The 21,324-nt window shown below is 40.2% G+C and overlaps 1 protein-coding gene across 7 annotated transcripts in view; it reads left to right on the forward strand.

Annotated features, from left to right (window-relative positions):
- The window catches only part of CNOT1 (CCR4-NOT transcription complex subunit 1), a 99,652-nt gene that overhangs the window by 9,388 nt on the left and 68,940 nt on the right, over positions 1 to 21,324 (forward strand). For all 7 annotated transcript variants that reach the window (XM_025447839.3, XM_025447843.3, XM_025447841.3 and 4 more), the window contains exon 2: positions 16,244 to 16,519. In XM_025447839.3, coding sequence (XP_025303624.1) covers positions 16,418 to 16,519 — 102 coding nt within the window. In that variant the 5' untranslated portion in view covers positions 16,244 to 16,417. The remainder of the gene's footprint in view (positions 1 to 16,243; positions 16,520 to 21,324) is intronic.

The following is a 21,324-nucleotide window of genomic DNA, read 5'->3' on the forward strand; positions in this document are numbered from 1 at the left end:
CATGGAGCCTGCTTCTCCCTCTGCCTGTGTCTCTGCCTCTCTCTCTCTGTGTGACTATCATAAATAAATAAAAATTTGAAAAAAAAATTTTTTTTCTGTTTCAGTAGGAAAGAAAGTTCCTAGTTTCTTTTCTTTTTTCTTTTATTTGAGAGAGAGAGAGAGCAAACATGCCCCCATACACAAGTGGGTGGAAGAACAGAGGGAAACAGAAGCAGAGTCCTCGCTGAGCAGGGAGCCTGCTCCTGTAGTGTGATAGGCTCTGTCCCAGGACCCTGGGATCATGACCTGAGCTGAAGGCAGACTCAACTAACTCAGCCACCAAGGTGCCTCCCCTTAGCTCCTTTCACCTATCTTTTTAGATAGTTATTTTTGTATCATTCTAGATATCTGCATATAAGGATATATATATATATATATATATATATATATATATTCTGTAACTTGTTTTCCTTCCAATAGATAATTTCCAATCTTTATAACTTTTTTTTTTTGTTATTACATAATATTCCTTTTTATGGTTTACTTAACCAGTGCCCTTTTGATGGATATGTAGGCCATTTTCACATGATATGTTTTTAAAGAGTTCATTTCCTGGATGAAAAGGAAATGAATTAAAGATGACTCTTGAGTATTCATTGCAGAATTGGGGCTTTAGAATTCTAAAACTCTTACTCTTTATACTTTATGTAAGGTTGGAGTTACTTAGATCAGGGTTGGCTTGTTTTAGGAGTTGGTATTAAAACAATTATTTAGGGTTGCCTGGGTGGTTCATTTGATTGAGCATCTGCTGTCGGCTTGGTTCATGATCCCAGGGTCTTGGGATCCAGCCCTGCGTTGGGCTGCCTGCTCAGCAGAGAGCCTGCTTCTCCCTCTGCCTACTGTTCCCCATGCTTGTATGTTCTCTCTCTCAAATAAATTAATAAAATCTTTAAATAAATGAAACAGTGATTTAGACAATGATTTTGAAGGTACAATACAAGGGCTTATGTTGTTTTTTGAATCATCTTACCTCTACTGTCCAGTTCTTTAAAGTTCTATTAAATACTGTCTTTAGGGGTATCTGTGGCTTAGTTGGTTGGCTCAACCCCACTCTTGATTTTGGCTCAGATCATGATCTCAAGGGTTGTGAGATTGAATCTCTGCATTGAGGGCAGCCCCCGTGGCTCAGCGGTTTAGCGCCGCCTTCAGCCTGGGGTGTGATCCTGGAGACCAGGGATCGAGTCCCACGTCAGGCTCCCTGCATGGAGCCTGCTTCTCCCTCTGCCTGTGTCTCTGTCTCTGTCTCTGTCTCTCTCTCTCTCCCTCTGTGTGTGTCTATGAATAAATAAATCAAATCTTAAAAAAAAATGAATCTCTGCATTGAGTTGGCATTGGATGCTGCACTGGACGTAGAGGCTGCTTAAGATTATCTCTTGCCCTCTGTGCCCCGCCACCCCCCCCCCAAGAAAAAAATTTGTCTTTAAAATTTTATTAGTAATGGCAAGTCAAACTATTCTTTACATACATACATATGTTATGTATGTATGTTTTTCTTTTTTAAAGTAAGCTCTAGGACTGAAGTGGGGCTTGAACTCCAAACCCAGAGAGCAAGAGTCACATACATGCTCTACCAACTGAGGGTGCCAGGCAGTCCTCTTCATCTATAAACATGATATAATACCTTTCTCACAAAGAGTTTAACAGGTTTAAGTTAATATATGAAAAATGATTAGAACAATTCTGTGTATTTGTTGTGATTATACTTCGATAAGTTGCTCTATTTTGTACACAGTAATTATAATTAAGACTTTAATAAGTGAACCAACATTTTGGGTTCAGAACTATGTACTGTAAATCTAGAATCCCTGCCTCTTGAAGGAATTTTTTTTTTTTTAATTTTTATTTATTTATGATTGTCACAGAGAGAGAGAGAGAGAGGCAGAGACACAGGCAGATGGAGAAGCAGGCTCCATGCACCGGGAGCCCGATGTGGGATTCGATCCCGGGTCTCCAGGATCGCGCCCTGGGCCAAAGGCAGGCGCCAAACCTCTGCGCCACCCAGGGATCCCTTGAAGGAATTTTAAATACCAGGATGAGTATTTTGTTTTGAGTTGGTATTTAGTTATTGGTTATAAAGTCCCATAGGAAATAGTGAGCTCTTTCTTTTAAGGAAACCAAGGGGAAAAGTGAGGCATCTAGGAAAATTCGTATTGGTTGTTTTTGGATGCTAAAATAAGCTACCTTTCTTGATTTATATGGATCATTAGAAATTTACAACTTTGTACAATATGGTAGCCACTACCCACATGTTGGCTGTTTAGTTTATACTAAGATTAGTTAAAATTACATAAAATTTTTAAGAAAGCTGAGTTCCTTAGTCACTCTAGACACACTTTAAGGAGCCACATGTGGTTAGTACCTGCCACATTGGACAGTACCGATGTAGAGCATTGCCATAGTTGGAGAAAAGAGATCGCTCAGCTTGATGACTTATAAATTGGAATGCTACTTATAAGAGTTGGTAAGAATTTTCAAGGTCAGTCTGTAGTGTTGGTAGACTTAAGTATTCTGGCTTTTTTTTTTTTTTTTTTGATAATTTTTATATAATCTCTACACACACCAGGGGGCTTGAACTTAAAACTCCAAAATCAAGAGTTGGACGTTCCACCAACTGAGCCAGCCAGGCGCCCCTCCATATACATATACATGTACATATACATATATACATATATATGTATGTTTAGAGAGAGAGCATGTGTAAGTGGGGGTGGGGACAGAGGGAGAGGGAGAATCTTTTAATTATTTTTTTTAAAGATTTATTTATTTATTCATGAGAGAGACACAGGGAGAAGCAGAAACACAGGCAGAGAGAGAAGCAGGCTTCCTGCGAGGAACCTGATGTGGGACTCGATCCTGGGACCCTGGGATCACATCCCGAGCCAAAGGCAGATGCTCAACCACTGAACCCACTCAGGTATCCCAAGGAGAGAGAATCTTATGGAGGCTCACAACTCTGAGATGATGATCTGAGCCGAAATCGAGTTGGATGCTTAACTGATTGAGCCACCCAGGTATCCCCATATATTTTTAATATTGGCATTTGGAGTTTTAAAAAACTGATAGCCTTGGATCTGGCCTCTTTGGCTTCTTGAAGTACCTGTTGATACTTAGAGCCAGTTAGGAGATAATACCAAGATTGCTGGCAGAAGTGAGTGGGACACCAAATTGCTTTTACAGAGATATTTTTGGCATAACTGGCATAACTGGATGTTAGGGGAAAAGGAATAGATGTGAAGGACTTTCCTGGTTGTCTTAGAGATTACATTAAAGTTTAATATTCCATTAAAAAAAGTTTTATTTATTTATATGAGAGAGAGAGAATAGGAGTAGAGGGAAGAGGGAGAGGGAGAAGCAGACTCCACACAGAGTTCAGGGCCTGATGCGGGGTTTGATCCCAGGACTCTGAATCACAACTTTGAGCTGAAGTCAGACACTCAACTGACTGAGCCACCCAGGTCCCCCAGTTTGGTATTCATACTTACTTTCTCTCTCTCGCTTTTTTTTTTTTTTTTCTTTAAAGATTTTATTTGTTTATTCATGAGAGACCCAGAGAGGCAGAGGGAGAAGCAGGCTGCCTGCGGGGAGCTTGTTGTAGGACTCCATCCCAGGACCCCAAGATCACGATCAGATGCTCAGCCACTGGGCCACCCAGGCACCCCTGGTATACTTTCTAAAAACATTTCCCAGAGCTATTAGTAAGTTTAGTGGTTCTCAGTCTTTAAAGTACGTAAGAGAGACACCTGGGTGGCTCAGTGGTTGGGTGTCTGCCTTTGGCTCGGCATGATCCCGGAGTCCTGGGATGCTTGCATCGGGCTCCCTGCATGAAGCCTGCTTCTCCCTCTGCCTGTGTCTCTGCCTCTCTCTGTGTGTCTCATGGACAAATAAAATTGTATAAAAAAATAATAAATTGCGTAAGAATACAGAGTGTTTAAAATACAGTGTTCTGTACTTAAGGATTTTAATTTTTTTGATGTAAGGTGGTGCTTAGCATTTTAAATCGGTCTCTCCCATCTCCCAGTTCTTTTTTTTAAGCTCCACCCCCCCCAATTTATTTAAATAATCTCTACGTCCACCGTAGGGCTCAAACTCAAAACCATGATCTAAAATCACATGCTCGGGATCCCTGGGTGGCGCAGCAGTTTAGCGCCTGCCTTTGGCCCACGGCGCGATCCTGGAGACCCGGGATCGAATCCCACATTGGGCTCCCGGTGCATGGAGCCTGCTTCTCCCTCTGCCTGTGTCTCTGCCTCTCTCTCTCTCTCTCTCTGTGACTATCATTAAAAAAAAATAATAATAATAAAATAAAATAAAATCACATGCTCTTCTGACTGAGCCAGCCAGGTGCCCCCTTGTTTCCCAGTTCTTATATATATAATTGCCTTAGTTACATAGCACTATAGTAAAATCTATATTTATTCTGTTAAGCCCCTTGAGGTAGGTGTTCTAGAAAACAAAAAGTAAATAATTAGTCACATGGCTTAGAGCTAGGCTCAAGTGTTTGTATTAATAGGAGTGTCATCTTTAGCAAATGAAGGTATTTATGAAGTAATCCTGTAGTGAAATGGAAGGAGATCATTTGGGACATTTTATATAATCCTGATAAAATAAGGGATAATAGTAAATTTGCCCAATTAAAAAATAATTTCAAAGTTGAATGAATTTGAGCTTGTTTCTGCAGTCAGGTTTATGATGGTTTTATGCTTGAAAAGCCTATGTACATTTTAATCATCTCCAAATTATTGATAGTTGACCTCAAAGGGAAGTCTCATTTGCACAAATAAGGGTGTTATATTTAAGACCTTTTTAGATCCATTCAAAGATTTAAAATGGAAATATTTAAGATTTATTTATCTTAGAACGAGAGGGTGCATAAGCAGGAAAAGGGGCAGAGGAGAGTTTTAAGATTTTATTTTTTACAAAAGATTTGATTTATTCATGAAGGACACAGAGAGCAAGGCAGAGACATAGGCACAGGGAGTTGCAGGCTCCATGCAGGAAGCCCGACGTGGGATCGATCTCTGGACCCTGGGATCATGCCTTGAGCCAAAGGTAGATGTTCAACCACTGAGCCACCCCAGGTGTCCCTAAGATCTTATTTGAGGGAGAGTGAGTGTGCACATATGCAAGTAGAGGGAGGGCAGAGGGAGAGAATCTTCAAGTAGATTCCCCTGAGTACAGGGCTCAATCCCAGGACCCATGAGATCTGACCTGAGCCAAAACCGAGAGTGACGCTCAATCGACTGCAGTACCCAGGTGCCCCCAAATTGAAATATTTAAAGGTAATGGCTTTCTTCTTTTTTTTTCTTTTTAACAAAATGTAATAATTAACTTTCAAAAATTTGTAAATAATATTTGAGCCCAGAGACACAGAGAGAGAGAGAGGCAGAGACACAGGCAGAGGGAGAAGCAGGCTCCATGCAGGGAGCCCGACGTGGGACTCGATCCCGGGTCTCCAGGATCAGACCCTGGGCTGAAGGCAGTGCTAAACCGCTGAGCCACCTGGGCTGCCTTATTTTATGTTATGTTATGTTATGTTATGTTATGTTATGTTATGTTATGTTATGTTATTTTTTAATTTAATTTAATTTAATTTTTAAATTAAATTTAATTTATTTTATTTATTTATTTTATTTATTTATTTTATTTTATTATTTTATTTTTTAAATTTTTTAAATTTTATTTATTTTATTTTATTTTATTTTATATTTTTTATTTTATTTGTTTTATATATAAATTTAATTTTTATTGGTGTTCAATTTGCCAACAGATAGAATAACACCCAGTGCTCATCCCATCAAGTGCCCCCCCCTCAGTGCCCGTCACCCAGTCACCTCCACCCCCCCTAGTTTGTTTCCCAGAGTTAGGAGTCTCTCGTGTTCTGTCTCCCTTTCTGATATTTCCCACTCATTTTTTCTCCTTTCCCCTTTAATCCCTTTCACTATTTTTTATATTCCCCAAATGAATGAGACCATATAATTATAATGTTTGTCCTTCTTCATTTATTTTTTAAAGATTTGACTTATTCATGAGAGACAGAGGGAGAGAGAGGCAGAGACATACGCAGACTCCCTGCAGGGAACCTGATGCAGGACTTGATCCCAGCACTCTGGGATCATGCCCTGAGCCAAAGGCAGACGCCCAACCACTGAGCCACCCAGGTGTCCCTGAAAAATGTTTATTTTTTATTTTATTTATTTATTTTTAAAAGATTTTATTTATTCATGAGAGACACAGAGTGAGGCGCAGAGACACAGGCAGAGAGAGAAGCAGGCTCCATGCAGGGAGCCCGACGTGGGACTCGATCCTGGGACTCCAGGATCATGCCCTGGGCTGAAGGTAGTGCTAAATCACTAAGCCTCCCAGGCTGCCCCCTGATAAATGTTTAATATGAGAATTTGTTTACATTGCAGCATTGTAAGGCGTTACAGCTATCTCACATGCCACTAAAACATAGACGACAAGAGATGTGAGTTTTAATTCCTTCTCTCAACCTGCCACTCAGGGCAGCCTGAGTGGCGCAGCGGTTTAGTGCCGCCTGCAGCCCGGGGCATGATCCTGGAGACCAGGATTGAGTCCCACGTCGGGCTCCCTGCATGGAGCCCGCTTCTCCCTCTGCCTGTGTCTCTGCCTCTCTCTCTCTCTCTCTCTCTGTGTCTCTCATGAATAAATAAAATCTTAAAAGAAAAGAAAAGAACCTGCCACTCAGCCTATCATCACTTTGCACCAGTTAGTCACATCTTGTCCAGCCTGGCTATGCTCCTTGTTACATGTTTTATAAACTTCTACAGCTCCACTGAAGACTGACAGCTGCTCACCCTTCTTTCTTTTTCCTTTTTTTTTTTTTTTAAAGATTTTATTCATTCATGAGAGACAGAGGGGCAGAGACAAGCAGAGGGAGAAGCCCAATGCAGGACTCGATCCCAGGACCCCAGGATCACAACCTGAGCTAAAGGCAGACATTCAACCCCTGAGCCACCAAGGTGCCCCAGCTGCTCACTTTTCAGCAAACTCTTAAAGCAGATATGAGGTGATAGAATATCTCATCCACTGTGCTTATGCTAAATACTTGCTATTCGCCTGATGTTATCAGAAGGTAGACTGGGTTAGCTGCTCTACGAGACTGTCTTGAGGGCTTAGAAGATTCTTAATTCTCTGTGCTACCTCCTACCCATTAAAGATCTACCCTTTTGGGGAAGCTCTGGTTAGAAGATGCCCAAGTTTTACAAAAAGTAATTGTTATTACTTTTTTTTTTTTTTAAAGATTTTATTTATTCATGAGAGACCCAGGGAGAGAGAGGCAGAGATATAGGCAGAGGGAGAAGCAGGCTCCATGCAGGGAGCTTGATGTGGGACTCTTTCCCAGCACTCCAGGATCACGCCCTGAGCTGAGCCCAACTGCTGAGCCACCCAGGCATCCCCTAAAATTGCTATTACTTATCTTAAACTTTAAGTTTGTAAAAACTACTTTATAGTTTTAAAAATTAAAATACAATTGAGAGGGGCATCTGGGTGGCTCAGTGGTTGAGCGTCTGCCTTTGGCTCAGGGCGTGATCCCGGGGTCCTGGGATTGAGTCCTGCATCAGGCTCCCTATAGAGGAGCTTTATTTTAGTTTCGTAATGTAGAACAGACCCCATTTTTTTCTCTCCCTGCTGATGTTTTGACAAGTGCAGGCCAGTGACTTGGTAGAATGAACCAGTATTTGGATATATTTGTTAGAGTCTCATGCGTATTATAAACTTGTCCCTTTAACCTCTTTATTTCCTGGGAATTGATAGGTATGGAGGTATGGTTAGGCTTATGGTAATTATTTTTGGCAAGAATACGTCAAGGTGATAACTTCATATTGCAACACATCAGTAGACCTATATGTTGGGCAGTTTTACCATTAGTAATACATTTGGTTACTCATTTGGTTAAGGTAGTGACTGCCATAGCTGTATTGTAGGGCAGCCCAGGTGGCTCAGCGGTTTAGTGCCGCCTTCAGTACAGGGTGTATTGTAAAGGGACATTTTTTTCCTTCTCTAGTTAGTAGGTAATTTGTTGGGTGATAGTGTGCAAATGTCCCAGCACTCTTGCACCTGATGTTTTTTAGGCATTGGTAATTTTTGGCCTGAATCAACTTAAAAAAAAAAAAAAAGATTATTTTAGAGAAAGTGTGTTGCATGCACACGTGAGCGAGTGAGGGGAGGGTAGAAGAAGGAAAGGAGAAAGAATCTCAAGACGACTTCCTGCTGACTAGAGAGCCTGATGTAGGGCTTGATCCCACAACCATCAGATCACGATCTGGATGCTTAAACCAGCTAAACCACCCAGGCGCCCCAGTTGCCTGAATCAACTTTTATACAGGTTACAGGTGTTACAAAATGGTATCTTTATTTTTCTTTCCTACTTTTTCAATTTATTCGTTGGCATCTTTTAGTAAAAGGTACATCTTCCTCTTTAAGTGTAATCATGGATTCAGGGATTCTCATTTACTGTATTCAGTTTTTTTTATGCTATGATTTGTTAGGACATTTTTACCCATAGTGTTTTACTGAAATTGCAGATTAAGTAACACATTGTTGTTTTAATCATATATTTATGTTAGAATATTTAATTGTGTTAGTTTTTATTTTTTAAGATTTTATTTATTCATGAGAGACATAGGCAGAGGGAGAAGCAGGCTCCCTGTGAGGAACCCAATGTGGGACTCGATCCCAGGACCCTGGGATCACAACCTGAGCCAAAGGCAGACACTCAGCCCTTGAGCCACCCAGGTGCCCTGTGTTAGATTATTTATATCTGTACATATATGAAGAACTTACAACATGTAGAAAGAAATTTGTGACACCAAATAATAAACTTGTGTATTCACTGGCATGCATTCAAAAATGATATATATTTTTTAAGATTTATTTATTTGAGAGAGGGTGTCTGTGATTTTGTGTGCAAGTTGGGGGACGGGCAGGGGGGGAGAATCCCAAGCCAACTTTATGACCCATGAGATTATGACCTGAGCCAAAACCAAGAATTGGGCTCTTAACCAACTGAGCCATCCAGGTGCCCCCCAAAATGATATGTTTTGATAAATTAAGAATTTAGAATGTATTGGTTGACAGTAGTACAATATGCACATTATTTTGAATTTTGCTCCCCCTTTAGGCATTTCTTTTTCTTTTTCTTTTTCTTTTTCTTTTTCTTTTTCTTTTCTCCTTTAGGCATTTCTAAATGATGTTGCACTGGGGGCAAAATACACAGTTGGTCATTGATCATAATATAAGTCCTTTTTCGATGTCCAGATGGACCCAGAATTAAGTGAGACTGCCTTTAATTGGCTTTTGTATCTTCCTGACATATCCCTCTTGGATTTTTGAGTGTTTCCTTTTGTCACGGAATGGATACAAACTAACCTTGTATTTATTTTCCTTATCCAGACTCTTGGAATTAGTCATTTCTCTAAGAAACCATTGCTTTTTAGTGTTCAGAAACCAAGATTTAGGAGTTACATGGGTGCATTGCTTTTGGGATATCATTGTTTCTATCTAGGGCATTTATTTTTTTTTTAGGATTTTATTTATTCATGAGACAGAGAGGCAGAGACATAGGCAGAGGGCGAAGCAGGCTCCCCACGGGGGGGCGGGGCGGGGGTGGGGGGGGACTGATACGGGACTCAATCTGAGGACCCTGGGGACCCTGGGATCATCATTCAAGCCAAAGGCAGACGTTCAACCACTGAACCACCCAGGCGCCAGTAGGGTATGTTTTTAAAAAAATTGAGATATAGTTGACATACAAGTTTAAGGTGTGCTACATGATTTGTTACATTCATACCATTGTAGCATTAGCTAATACTCTGTCACTTCAAATGATTATTCTAGTGATGATAACAATTAAGATCTAGTCTCTGGGACACCTGGGTGGCTCCATGATTGAGCATCTGCCTTCGGCCCAGGGTGTGATCCTAGAGTCCTGGGATTGGGTCCCACATCAGACTTCTGCATGGAGCCTGCTTCTCCCTCTGCCTGTGTGTCTGCCTCTGTCTCTGTGTCTCTCATGAATAAATCTTTTTTTTTTCTAGTCTCTTAGCAGGTTTAATGTTTATAATACAGTTTTGTTGTATATAATCACTGTATTGTGTATTAGATCTCCAAGACTTACCTACAAATCACAAGTTTGTACCCTTAAACATTCCTGTCTTCACTTCCTGGTTATGACTATTTCACTCTGCTTTTTTTTTGTTTTTGTTTTTAATTTTATTTTTATTTATTGACAGCACAAGCAGGAGGAATGACAGGCAGAGGCAGAGGGAGAAGCAGGCTCCCCGTGCAGCAGGGAGCCTGATGCGGGGCTGGATCCCAGGACCCTGGGATCATGAACCGAGACAAAAGCAGACAGACACTAACCTACTGAGCCACCCAGGTGCCCCTCACTCTGTTTTGTCATTTGGTACTTAAATTATTTATTTTGTTTTTGAGGTAGAGTCAACATAGAGCACTATAATAGTTTCAGGTGTACAACATAATGATTCAGTATTTCTGTATATTGTGAAATGAACACTAATAAATCTAGTTAACATCTACCACTATCCAGGAACACCTGGGTGGCTTAGTCAGTTAAGTGTCCGGTTCTTGGTCTCAGCTCAAGTCTTCGATCTCAGGATATGAGTTCAAACCCTGCATTGGATTCCATGCTGGGCTCCACACTGGGCTTGGAGCCTACTTAAAAACAACAATAAGAACAACAACAAGAAATCTACCACCACCCATAGCTAGAAGAATTTTTTATTCCTTGTGATGAGAACTTTTAAGATTTACTCTTTAATCACCATGCCATACATTATATCTTTGAGACTTACTGATCATAATTGAAAGTTAATCTGTTGACCACCTTCATCATTTCACCACCCCCATGCCTATACCCCACCCTTCCCCACCTCTGGTAACCACAATATGTTTTCTGTTTCAGAGTTGTTTTTAAGATTCCACATATGACCGATATCATACAGTATTTGTCTTATTCTGTCTGATTTATCTCAGCATAATATACTCAAGGCCATCCATGTTGTCACAAATGACAGTATTTTTTCCCCCCATGGCTGAAAAGTATTCCAGTGTATATATGCACCACATATTTTCCATTCATTTGTTGACACTTAGATTGTTTCCATATATTTTTTTAAGATTTTATTTTTAAGTAATCTTTCTACCCAATGTGGGGCTTGAACTCTGAACCCTGAAATCTACATGTTCTACCAACTGAGCCAGCCACGCATCCAGGTTGTTTTCATATCTTGGTTATTGTGAATAATGTTGCAGTAAACATGGGAGTGCATGTATCTTTTCAGTAACCTGTTTTCATTACCTTTGGATATGTACCCAGAAGTGGAATTACTGGGTTCTCTGGTAGTTTTATTATTAATTATTATTGTGCTTTTAAAGTCAGCTCCATGCCCAATGTAGGGTTTGAACTCACAACCCTGAGATCAAGAGTCATATGCTCTACCGATTGAGCCAGACACCTCTATTTTTAATTTTTTGAGGATCTACACTGTTCTCCATAGTGGTAGAACCACTTTAGAGTCCAAACAGCAGTACATAGGGGTTCCCTTTTCTCCATGTCCTCTCCAGCCCTTTTCTTGTTGTAGCCATTCTTACAGGTGTTAGATGGTGTTTTATCCTGGTTTTGGTGTGCATTTCCCTGATGATTAGTGATGTTGAGCACCTTTGCAGATGTCTTTGAGAAAAAGACATCTTTTGGTTTTCTGCCCATTTTTTAATTGGATTGTGATTTTTTTTTTTAAAGATTTTAATTTATTTATTCATGAGAGACAGAGAGAGAGGCAGAGACACAGACAGAGGGAGAAGCAGGCTCCATGCAGGGAGCCCGATGTGGGACTCGATCCCGGGTCTCCAGGATCAGGCCCTGGGCTGAAGGTAGCGCTAAACCGCTGAGCCACCCGGGCTGCCCAGATTGTGATTTTTAAAAAAGATTTTATTTATTTATTTGACAACAGAACACAAACAGGGAGAGTAGGAGAGGGAGAAGCAGGCTACTCACTGAGCAGGGAGACCGATGTAGGGCTTGATCCCAGGACCCTGGGATTATGATCTGAGCCAAAGGCAGAAGCTTAACCAACTGAGCCACCCAGGTGCCCCTGGATTGTGACTTTTTTTGTTGTTACTGAGTTGTAGGAATTTTTTTTTAATTAAAAAGAGGGGTGTATTAACCCTTTATCTGGTACATGTTTTGCAAATATTCTCTCATTCTGTAGATTGCCTTTTCATTTGGTCAATTGTTTCCTTTGTGCAGAAGCTTTTAATTTTGATGTAGTTGCGTTTATTATTTTTTTCTTTGGTTGTTTGTGTTTTTGGCCTCATGTCCAAAAAAAATCATTGCCAAGACTGGCCCTGAAAAGTATCCTTTGTGCGTTTTCTTCTAGGAATTTTTTTTTAAAGATTTTATTTATTTATTCATGAGAGAGAGAGGCAGAGACATAGGCAGAGGGAGAAGCAGGTTCCATGCAGGAAGCCCCATGCGGGACCAGACCCTGGGACTCTGGGATCATGCTCTGAGCCATCCAGGTGTCCTTCTTCTAGGAATTTTTTTGGTATCAGGTCTTCTGTTTAGTTTTGAGTTAATTTTTGTGAGTGGTGTTAGGATAGAGGTCTGTTTTCATTTTTTTGCATGGATTTATCCAGTTTTCCCAGCACCATTTTAAGACATTGTCCTTTCCCCATAGGTTGTTCTTGCTTCCCTTATCAAGTTTTTAGTTGACTGTATATACTCTCTGTTCTTTTTTTTTTTTTTAAGGTTTTATTTATTTAGTCATGAAAGAGAAGGAAGTAGAGACATAGGTAGAGGGAAAAGTAGGCTCCATGCAGGAAGCCTGATGTGGGACTCAATCCCACGACTCCAGTATTGCACCCTGGGCTGAAGGCAGGCGCTCAACCGCGGAGCCACCCAGGTGTCCCCCTGGTTTTGTTCTTATGTTTCATGATTGCTTTGGCTCTTGAGGATCTTTTATAGTTCCATACCAATTTAGGACTTTTGTTTTTCTGTTTATGTGAAAAATGCCATTGGAATTTTCACAGGGTTTTTGTTGAATCTACATGGCTTTGGGTGGTGTGGACATTTAATTTAAATTTTTTTTTAAATTACTAATTTTTAGAGAGGGAGAGAGAATTTTAAGCAGGCACCATGCCCACCGGAGAGCCTGATGCAGGGCTCCATCTCACAATCCTGAGATCATGACCTGAACTGAAATCAAGAGTCAGATGCTTAACTCTGTGAGTGATGTGGACATTTTAAGAGTATTAACTATTAAAAAAAAAAAAAAGTATTAACTATTCTAACCCATTAACATATGTCTTTCCATTTGTGTCTTTTTTTTTTTGAAGATTTTATTTATTCATGAGAGAGAGAGGTAGACACATAGGCAGAGGGAGAAGCAGGCTCCCTTTGGGTGGCTGTTTGTGTCATATTTGATGTCTTTCAACAAAGTCTTGTAGTTTCATTGTATAGGGCTTTCATTAGACTCAACTAAGAAATGATTTTTGTTTTTAGATTTATTTATTTATTTATTTATTTATTTATTTATTTATTTATTTATTTGAGAGAGAGAGAGAGAGAGAGCTTGTGGGAGCCAGGGGGATGGTCATAGGGAGAGAATCTTTTTTTTTTTTTTTTCAAGATTGATTTATTTATTAATGAGAGACACACAGAGAGAGAGCGCGCGGCAGAGACACAAGCAGAGGGAGAAGCAGGCTCCGTGCAGAGAGCCTGATGTGAATCTCGATCCCGGGACTCCAGGACCACAAGCCGGGTCGAAGGCAGGTGCAAACTACTGAGCCACCCGGGGGTCCCCACAGGTTGAGAATCTTAAGCAGACTCCTAACTGAGCTGGGAGCCTGTGGCTAGCCAATCTCTCCACCTGAGATCATGACCTGAGCCAAAATGAGGAGTCTGACGCTTAACTAACTGAGCCACCCAGGAGCCCCTAAAGAGTTACTTTTTACTCTTTTTTTTTAATTTTTATTTTTTATTATTTTTTAATTTTTTTTACTTTTTACTCTTTTACTTTACTTTTTCCTTTTGCTGAGATAGACTTCCCTGAAAATCTGTGTCCTTGGAGTTCTTGATGCAAAAAGAACTTCTATATCTGGAGGGATACTTTATTTATTTTGAATTTTAGGAAAGGTTGTACAGTTAATACTGTTGTTAACAGTCTGATGAGTCCTCTCTTTGCTTGTAAACTTTTTTTTTTTTTTTAAGATTTATTTATTCATTCAGAGAGAGCGAGAGAGAGGCAGAGACACAGGCAGAGGGAGAAGCAGGTTCCATGCAGGAAGCCCGATGTGGGACTCAATCCCGGGTCTCCAGGATCACACCCCGGCTGCAGGCAGCGCTAAACTGCTGTGCCACTGGGGCTGCCCTTTGCTTGTAAACTTATATAGGCCCTCAAAGTTGGATGTCTTACTAGTCAGATATAGGAAATATTGCTATAAATAGAATGTGAAGGAGACTTCTCTAAGATTTATAACAGGCTAGTTTAGTTGCAAGTAATGGATAGATAAAAACAATTCATGTGTTATTTAGAATGAACAAAACATCTTGGCACATTTTCAAGCTCCTCCTCTTTTTAAATTTTTTTTAAAAAATTTATTTATTCATGAAAGACACGAGGAGAGAGAGGCCGAGACACAGGCAGAGGGAGAAGCAGGCTCCATGCAGGGAGCCTGACGTGGGACTCGATCCCAGGTCTCTAGGATCACGCCCTGGGCTGCAGGCGGCGCTAACCTGCTGAGCCACCCGGGCTACCTGCTCCTTCTCTTTCTTTAGGGAGCATGTGGAGTGATACCATAGGTTGAACTTTTGCTTTGTATAAAGTTGAAACACCAAAACAATGTAGTGTTTCTAATTTGTTTAGAAATTGTTAAAGGTAAAGGTTTTACTGTCTCTAAGAGAGCCTTTTAATCTTTGTGAATTTTCAGGATGCCTGGGTGGCTCAGCAGTTGAGCTTCTGCCTTGGCTCAGGGTGTGATCCTAGAGTGCTGGGATCAAGTCCCACATTGGGCTCCCTGCATGGAGCCTGCTTCTCCCTCTCCCTGTGTCTCTCTGCCTCTCTCTCTTTTTGTCTCTCATAAATGAATGGATGAAATCTTTAAAAAAAATCTTTGTGGGGCAGCCTCTGTGGCGCAGCGGTTTAGCGCCACCTGCAGCCCAGGGTGTGATCCTGGAGACCATGGATTGAGTCCCACGTCGGGCTGTCTGCGTGGAGCCTGCTTCTCCCTCTGCTTGTGTCTCTGCCTGTCTCTCTCTGTGTGTCTATGAATAAATAAATAAAATCTTTAAAATAAAAAAAATAAAAATCTTCGTGAATTTTCTGATTATAATGAAATTTGGGGATTTTAGAACATGAAGTTTTGCATAAGTTCAGCTCCTTGTTTTTAAAGATTTTTGTGTTTCATCAGCGGTACTTGGTGAATTCCTAAGAAAAACTTGTGATTCTCTCCCCTCCTTTTTTTTCCTCCGCCCCTTTTTTTAATACAGAATAGTTTTTCTGACTCAGCCCCAGGTTGGAATTAAACAGATAAGCATCCTGTCATTTTCTGCTTAGGGCTTCCTTTTCTAAATCTTAGTAATATTTTCAACAATGTGGGAAGGAATTTGGGTTCTGAAGCTCTTACTTGCATTTATGACAGCCATTTAAAACCTAAAACATACACCCTAAGGTACAGCTTTAGGGCCAAACTATCATACTTGATTCTGAAGTGTAGTACACAAGGAGTAAAGTCAATAAATGAAATCTTAAAAGTAGGTTGTAGATGGTGTGTGTAGAGGAACTGAAAATGTCAGATGAGTTTCTTTCCATTAGTCCTAATTTTAAGTACTTTCCTGCTATTTCTAAAGAGTATAGTATAAGCAATCATTTTCAAGTAGATAAAATAGAAATCCATATATTTTGTCTTGCTAAACTGCAACTTTTTTGAGGGGGGATATTTCCTGCTTATACTGGCCTTACCTAATTTTCCAACTTGGCATCTTCTTCTGTAACTAGTGGTCGAGACATCTTAAAAAAAAATTTTTTTTTTTTTGAGTCCTTAGTGGTCTTTCAGGTATTAAGTTGGAGAGACAATGGCTATTCAACTCTTCTCTATATAAAAAAACTAATTTAAAAATCTGATTTTTCTTTCTTTTTTTTTTTTTTTTTTAAAAAAAAAACAGGTGCCATGTTTCAGGACAGAGTAATACCCCTGGTAAAGAAGAACTGAAGACACTGTACAGACATCAGATATAGGCTAATTACAAAGAAAGCATTAACCTGCCTCTGAGGTGACTAAAGGGGAATAATGGTGATTTTGCGCCGGGCTCGGCCGCCTGCTTCCGCCCCAACCAGCAATGAATCTTGACTCGCTCTCGCTGGCCTTGTCTCAAATCAGCTACCTGGTGGACAATTTAACCAAGAAAAACTACCGAGCCAGCCAGCAGGAAATACAGCATGTAAGTAAACTTAGAAAACAAGTGCCATTAGAGGAATGAGTATGCAGTAGAAAGAAGGTTCTCCTCAGCTTTAATATATAAAAGATTTTATCCCAATCTATTTTTTTTTTTTTAAAGATTTTATTTATTCATGAGACACACAGAGAGGGGCAGAGACACAGATAGGAGGGAGAAGCAGGCTCCTTGTGGGGAGCCAGATGCGGGACTCGATCCCCAGACTGGGGATCATGCCTTGGTGGGTGGAAGGCAGATCCTCAACCGCTGAGCCACCCAGGCATCCTTTTTTTTTTCTTTAAGATTTTATTCATTTATTTGACATAGAGACCGTGCATCCGTACATAAGCAAGTGGCAAGCAGGAGAGGGAGAAGCAGACTCTCTGCTGAGCAGGGAGCGATGCCTAACTGAGCCACCCAATTGCCCCCTCAATTTTTCCTTTTTTTTTTTTAATAGATTTTATTTTTATCGATGTGAGACACACACACACACACACACACACACACACGCAGAGACACAGGCAGAGGGAGAAGCAGGCTTCATGCAAGGGAGCCTGATGTGGGACTTGATCCCGGGTCTCCAGGATCATGCCCTGGGCCAAAGGCAGGTGCCAAACAACTGAGCCACCCAGGAATCCCCCTCAATTTTTTCTTTAAAGAAGCCACAGATTTAAATTTTTCTATAAAAATTATGAAATGTCTGGTTTGTTTTGGTTTAGTCTCATTTTTTTCTTATCTATGTTTTACTATTTTTTATTTTTTAAAAATATTTATTTATTCATGAGAGACAGAGAGAGAGGCAGAGACACAGGCAGAGGGAGAAAGAAGCAGGCCCCATGCAGGGAGCCCGATGCGAGACTTGATCCCAGGTCCCCAGGATCACGTCCCAGGCTGAAGGTGGCGCTAAACTGCTGAGCCACAGGTGCTGTCCTTATCTATGTTTTAAAATTAAGATGTACTTCACAAACTTTAAAATTTACCCTTAGAATGAATGTGCAGTTTGGTAGTTTTTAGTGGATTTACTAAGTTACTTAATCATCACCATCTAACTCCAGAATGTTTTCATCACCTCGAAAAGAAATACTTGAATCTATTAGCAGTTGCTCTCCCATTTCCTTCTCCCTCCAGACCCTGGCAACCACTCATCTTTCTGCTTTTATGGATTTGCCTTTCTGGACATTTCATATAAATGCAATCATACCAGATGTGGCCATTTGTGTCTGCCTTCTTCCACTTAGCACAGTGCTTTCAAGATTCATCTGTCTCGTGGGGGCACCTAGGTGGTTCAGTCACTTAAATGTCCAACTTTCAGCTCAGGTCATGATCTCAGGATCATGAGATTGAGCCACACGTGGGGCTCTGCACTGAATGTGGACCCTTGCTTGAGATTCTCTTCCTCAACTCTTCCTTCCCCCCCCTTTAAGATGTTTCATCCATGTTGGGAGTCTGTGCCAGTATTTCATTCCTTTTTATGAGTAATAATACTGTATGAATATTATTTATAATAACGAACAAATAGTTCTGTGGATATTTTACATTTTGTTTATTCAGTTGGATATTTAATTTATTTCCATTTTGTGGCTATTAAGAGTTTCAACATTTGTTTATGAGTTCTTGGATCTTTGTTTTCAATTTTTGAGATATATAATAAAGAATGGAATTGATGGGTTATATGGTAACACTAACTTTCTGAAGAACTACCAGACTTTTCACTCGATCACTTTTCAATTCCACAAGTAGTTTACCAGGGTTCCAATTTTTCCTTATCCTTACTAACACTTGTTATTTTATATCTTTGTACCCATTCTAATGAGTATGGACAAGTACATTGTTTGGTAGTGTGGCTAATGCCGTTGAACATCTTTTCCCATGCTCCTCTTTGGAGAAGTGTTCAATTCAAATCTTTTGCCTCAGTGTTTTCACTGTTGACCTTCAATTTTAAAAAATCCTTGTTCTCAAGTATAGTTTTGACTTGTTGAGCATTTCATGCCTTTTTTTTTTTTTTTTTTGGGAAGAATGGAGACATTAGATACAGAGAGAGGCAGAGACATAGGCAGAGAGAGAAGCAGGCTCCCTGCATGGGACTCCAGGATCACACCCTGAGTTGAAGGCTGGTTTTCAACTGCTGAGCCACCCAGGTGTCCCTCATGCAATGTTTATGAAAGTTAAATAGTATACTGTATCTTAGTTTTAGTGATGGTACCCTTTTCTTATTAATAAATCAAATGGAGAGATGCATGCATGGGTGGCTCAGTGGTTGAGCATCTGCCTTTGGCTCAAGTTGTGAACCTGGGATTGAGTCCCACATCGGGCTCCCCGCAGGGAACCTGCTTTTCCCTCTGCCTATCTGCTCCTATCTATCTCTCATGAATAAACAAACAAGATCTTTAAAAAATAAATCAAATGGAGTTCCATACTTAGAATTGTATATGTTGTTAAATTAAAACTTACACTAGTTGTGTGATAGTAGTAGGTAGCTTTTCTGAACTTTATTTTCCTCATCTGCAAAATAAGGATAAAAATAAAATTTGTCTGACATCCTTGTTAGGAATAAATGAAGTTAAGAAGAGCACCTAGGGGCAGCCCAGGTGGCTCAGCGGTTTAGCACCACCTTCAGCCCAGGGCCTGGAGACCCAGGATCAAGTCCCACGTCGGGCTCTCTGCATGGAGCCTGATTCTCCCTCTGCCTGTGTCTCTGCCTCTCTCTCTCTCTCTCTCTCTCTCTCTCTCTCTCTCTCTGTCTCTCATGAGTGAATAAATAAAATCTTAAAAAAAAAAAAAAAGCACCTAATACAGTTCCTGTCATAAGCATTATTTAAAAAAAAATACGAATTCTCCTTTGTCTCCGTTACAAATTACATTTGTTATATAAGGTGGGTAGTATATAAGTACAAGCTTTTAAGTGAAACAGGTGCCTAATTATTTCAGGTAAATATAAGAAGAGTTTGTATGGTAAGTTTTTTCTCTTTTCCTTGTTTTTGGGATATGTAGAGGTTGTGGTTTAACTTTATTTTTATTATTTATTTATTTATTTTATTATTTTTTTATTTAAAATATTTTATTTGTTCATTTGAGAGACAGGGGAGAGAGTACAAGTGGGGAAAGGGAGAAGTGGACCCCGCTGTGCCAGGAGCCTGATGTGGGGGCTTGATCCCAGGACCTGGCGATCATGACCTGAGCTAAAGGCAGGTGCTTAACCATCTGAGCCACCCAGGTGCCCTAATTTTATTTTTAAAATAGATCATCTATTAACCTGATTACCCCAGTTACTCGTTTTTTCTTTGCCCTAGGCAATTGATGTTTTCTGTTTCTTAACTGTTCTTTCGAAGATACTTGCACATAGAAAACAGTAAAATATTATTCTGATAAAGCTGAACCATGTTAAACAAAATTATTCTTAAAAAGTTTAAAAATGAAGAAAATAGTAAAATATTTTCCATCCTTTTTTCATATGTTGGCATATGATAGTTTTCTGTATCTTGGGTTTTTTCTTTTCTAACTTACCAGTCTGTCTTAGAAATGATTCCTTGAAAAAAGAAAAAAAAAAAAAAAAGGAAATGATTCCTTGCAGGCCTGGCTGGCTTAGTTGGTAGAGCATCTGACTCTGGATCTTAGGGTAGTGAATTTGAGCCCGGTTGAACATGGAGTCTGCCTTTCAAAAAAAAAAAAAAAAAAGAAAGAAAGAAAAAGAAGAAAATAAAGTACTCCTTATTCTATACGTAAGATGTTTCTTCATTTAAGGCGGTGTAGGACACCATTATATGAATGATCATAATTTATTTCTCTATTGATGGACATTTAGGTTATATACTTTTTTTTTTTAAGATTTTAAAAATTTATTCATGAGAGACACAGAGAGAGAGAGAGGTGTGAGAAGCGAGAGAGAGAGAGAGAGAGGTGTGAGAAGCAGGCTCCACCCAGGGAGCCCGATGTGGGACTCGGTCCTCGGACTCCAGGATCATGCCCTGGGCTCAAGACAGGCGCTAAACTGCTGAGCCACCAGGGATCCCTGTATACTTTATTTTTTGTTTTTGCTATTGACATTGCTGTTACAACATTTTTTTTACGTGTGTTAGCTTTTTTGTAGAATAAATTCTTAGATATTCAAACTTGGGTCACTCTTTTCTAATGGAAAAGCTCAATTCTTGGAATTACTCAGTACTTATTTTTTCTTTTCATGTAGTTCAGTGTATGTAGTATATTGAAATTTTTTTTTTAATTTTTATTTATTTATGATAGTCACACACACACACACACACACACACACACACACAGAGAGAGGCAGAGACGTAGGCAGAGGGAGAAGCAGGCTCCATGCACCGGGAGCCCGATGTGGGATTCGATCCCGGGTCTCCAGGATCACGCCCTGGGCCAAAGGCAGGCGCCAAATCGATGCGCCACCCAGGGATCCCTGAAATATCAGCTTTGTATGCTTGTAGGGTTTATTGCAATTAATGCTGCTTTGATGAATTATAGTGGTTAAGTTCATTGTTCTTTTTTATTTTTTTAAGATTTTATTTATCCATTCATGTGAGACACAGAGGCAGAGACACAGGCAGAGAGAGAAGCAGGCTTCACACAGGGAGCCCGATGTGGGACTTGATCCCGGGTCTCCAGGATCAGGCCCTGGGCTGAAGCCGGCGCTAAACCTCTGAGCCCCCCGGGCTCAGGGGTCCTTTGATTAGAGAACAAAATCTAATCTCAATCTGAATTTTAGGGCCCTTTAAGTCCTTTTAAATCTTGGAATTTCCATTTTGGAGAAACAAATCCAATAATATCTCATTAGTGAAGACTTACCCCTTTTCGTCTTT

This window comes from Canis lupus, chromosome 2, assembly GCF_003254725.2.
Source record: "Canis lupus dingo isolate Sandy chromosome 2, ASM325472v2, whole genome shotgun sequence".
Classification (NCBI taxonomy): Eukaryota; Metazoa; Chordata; class Mammalia; order Carnivora; family Canidae; genus Canis; species Canis lupus.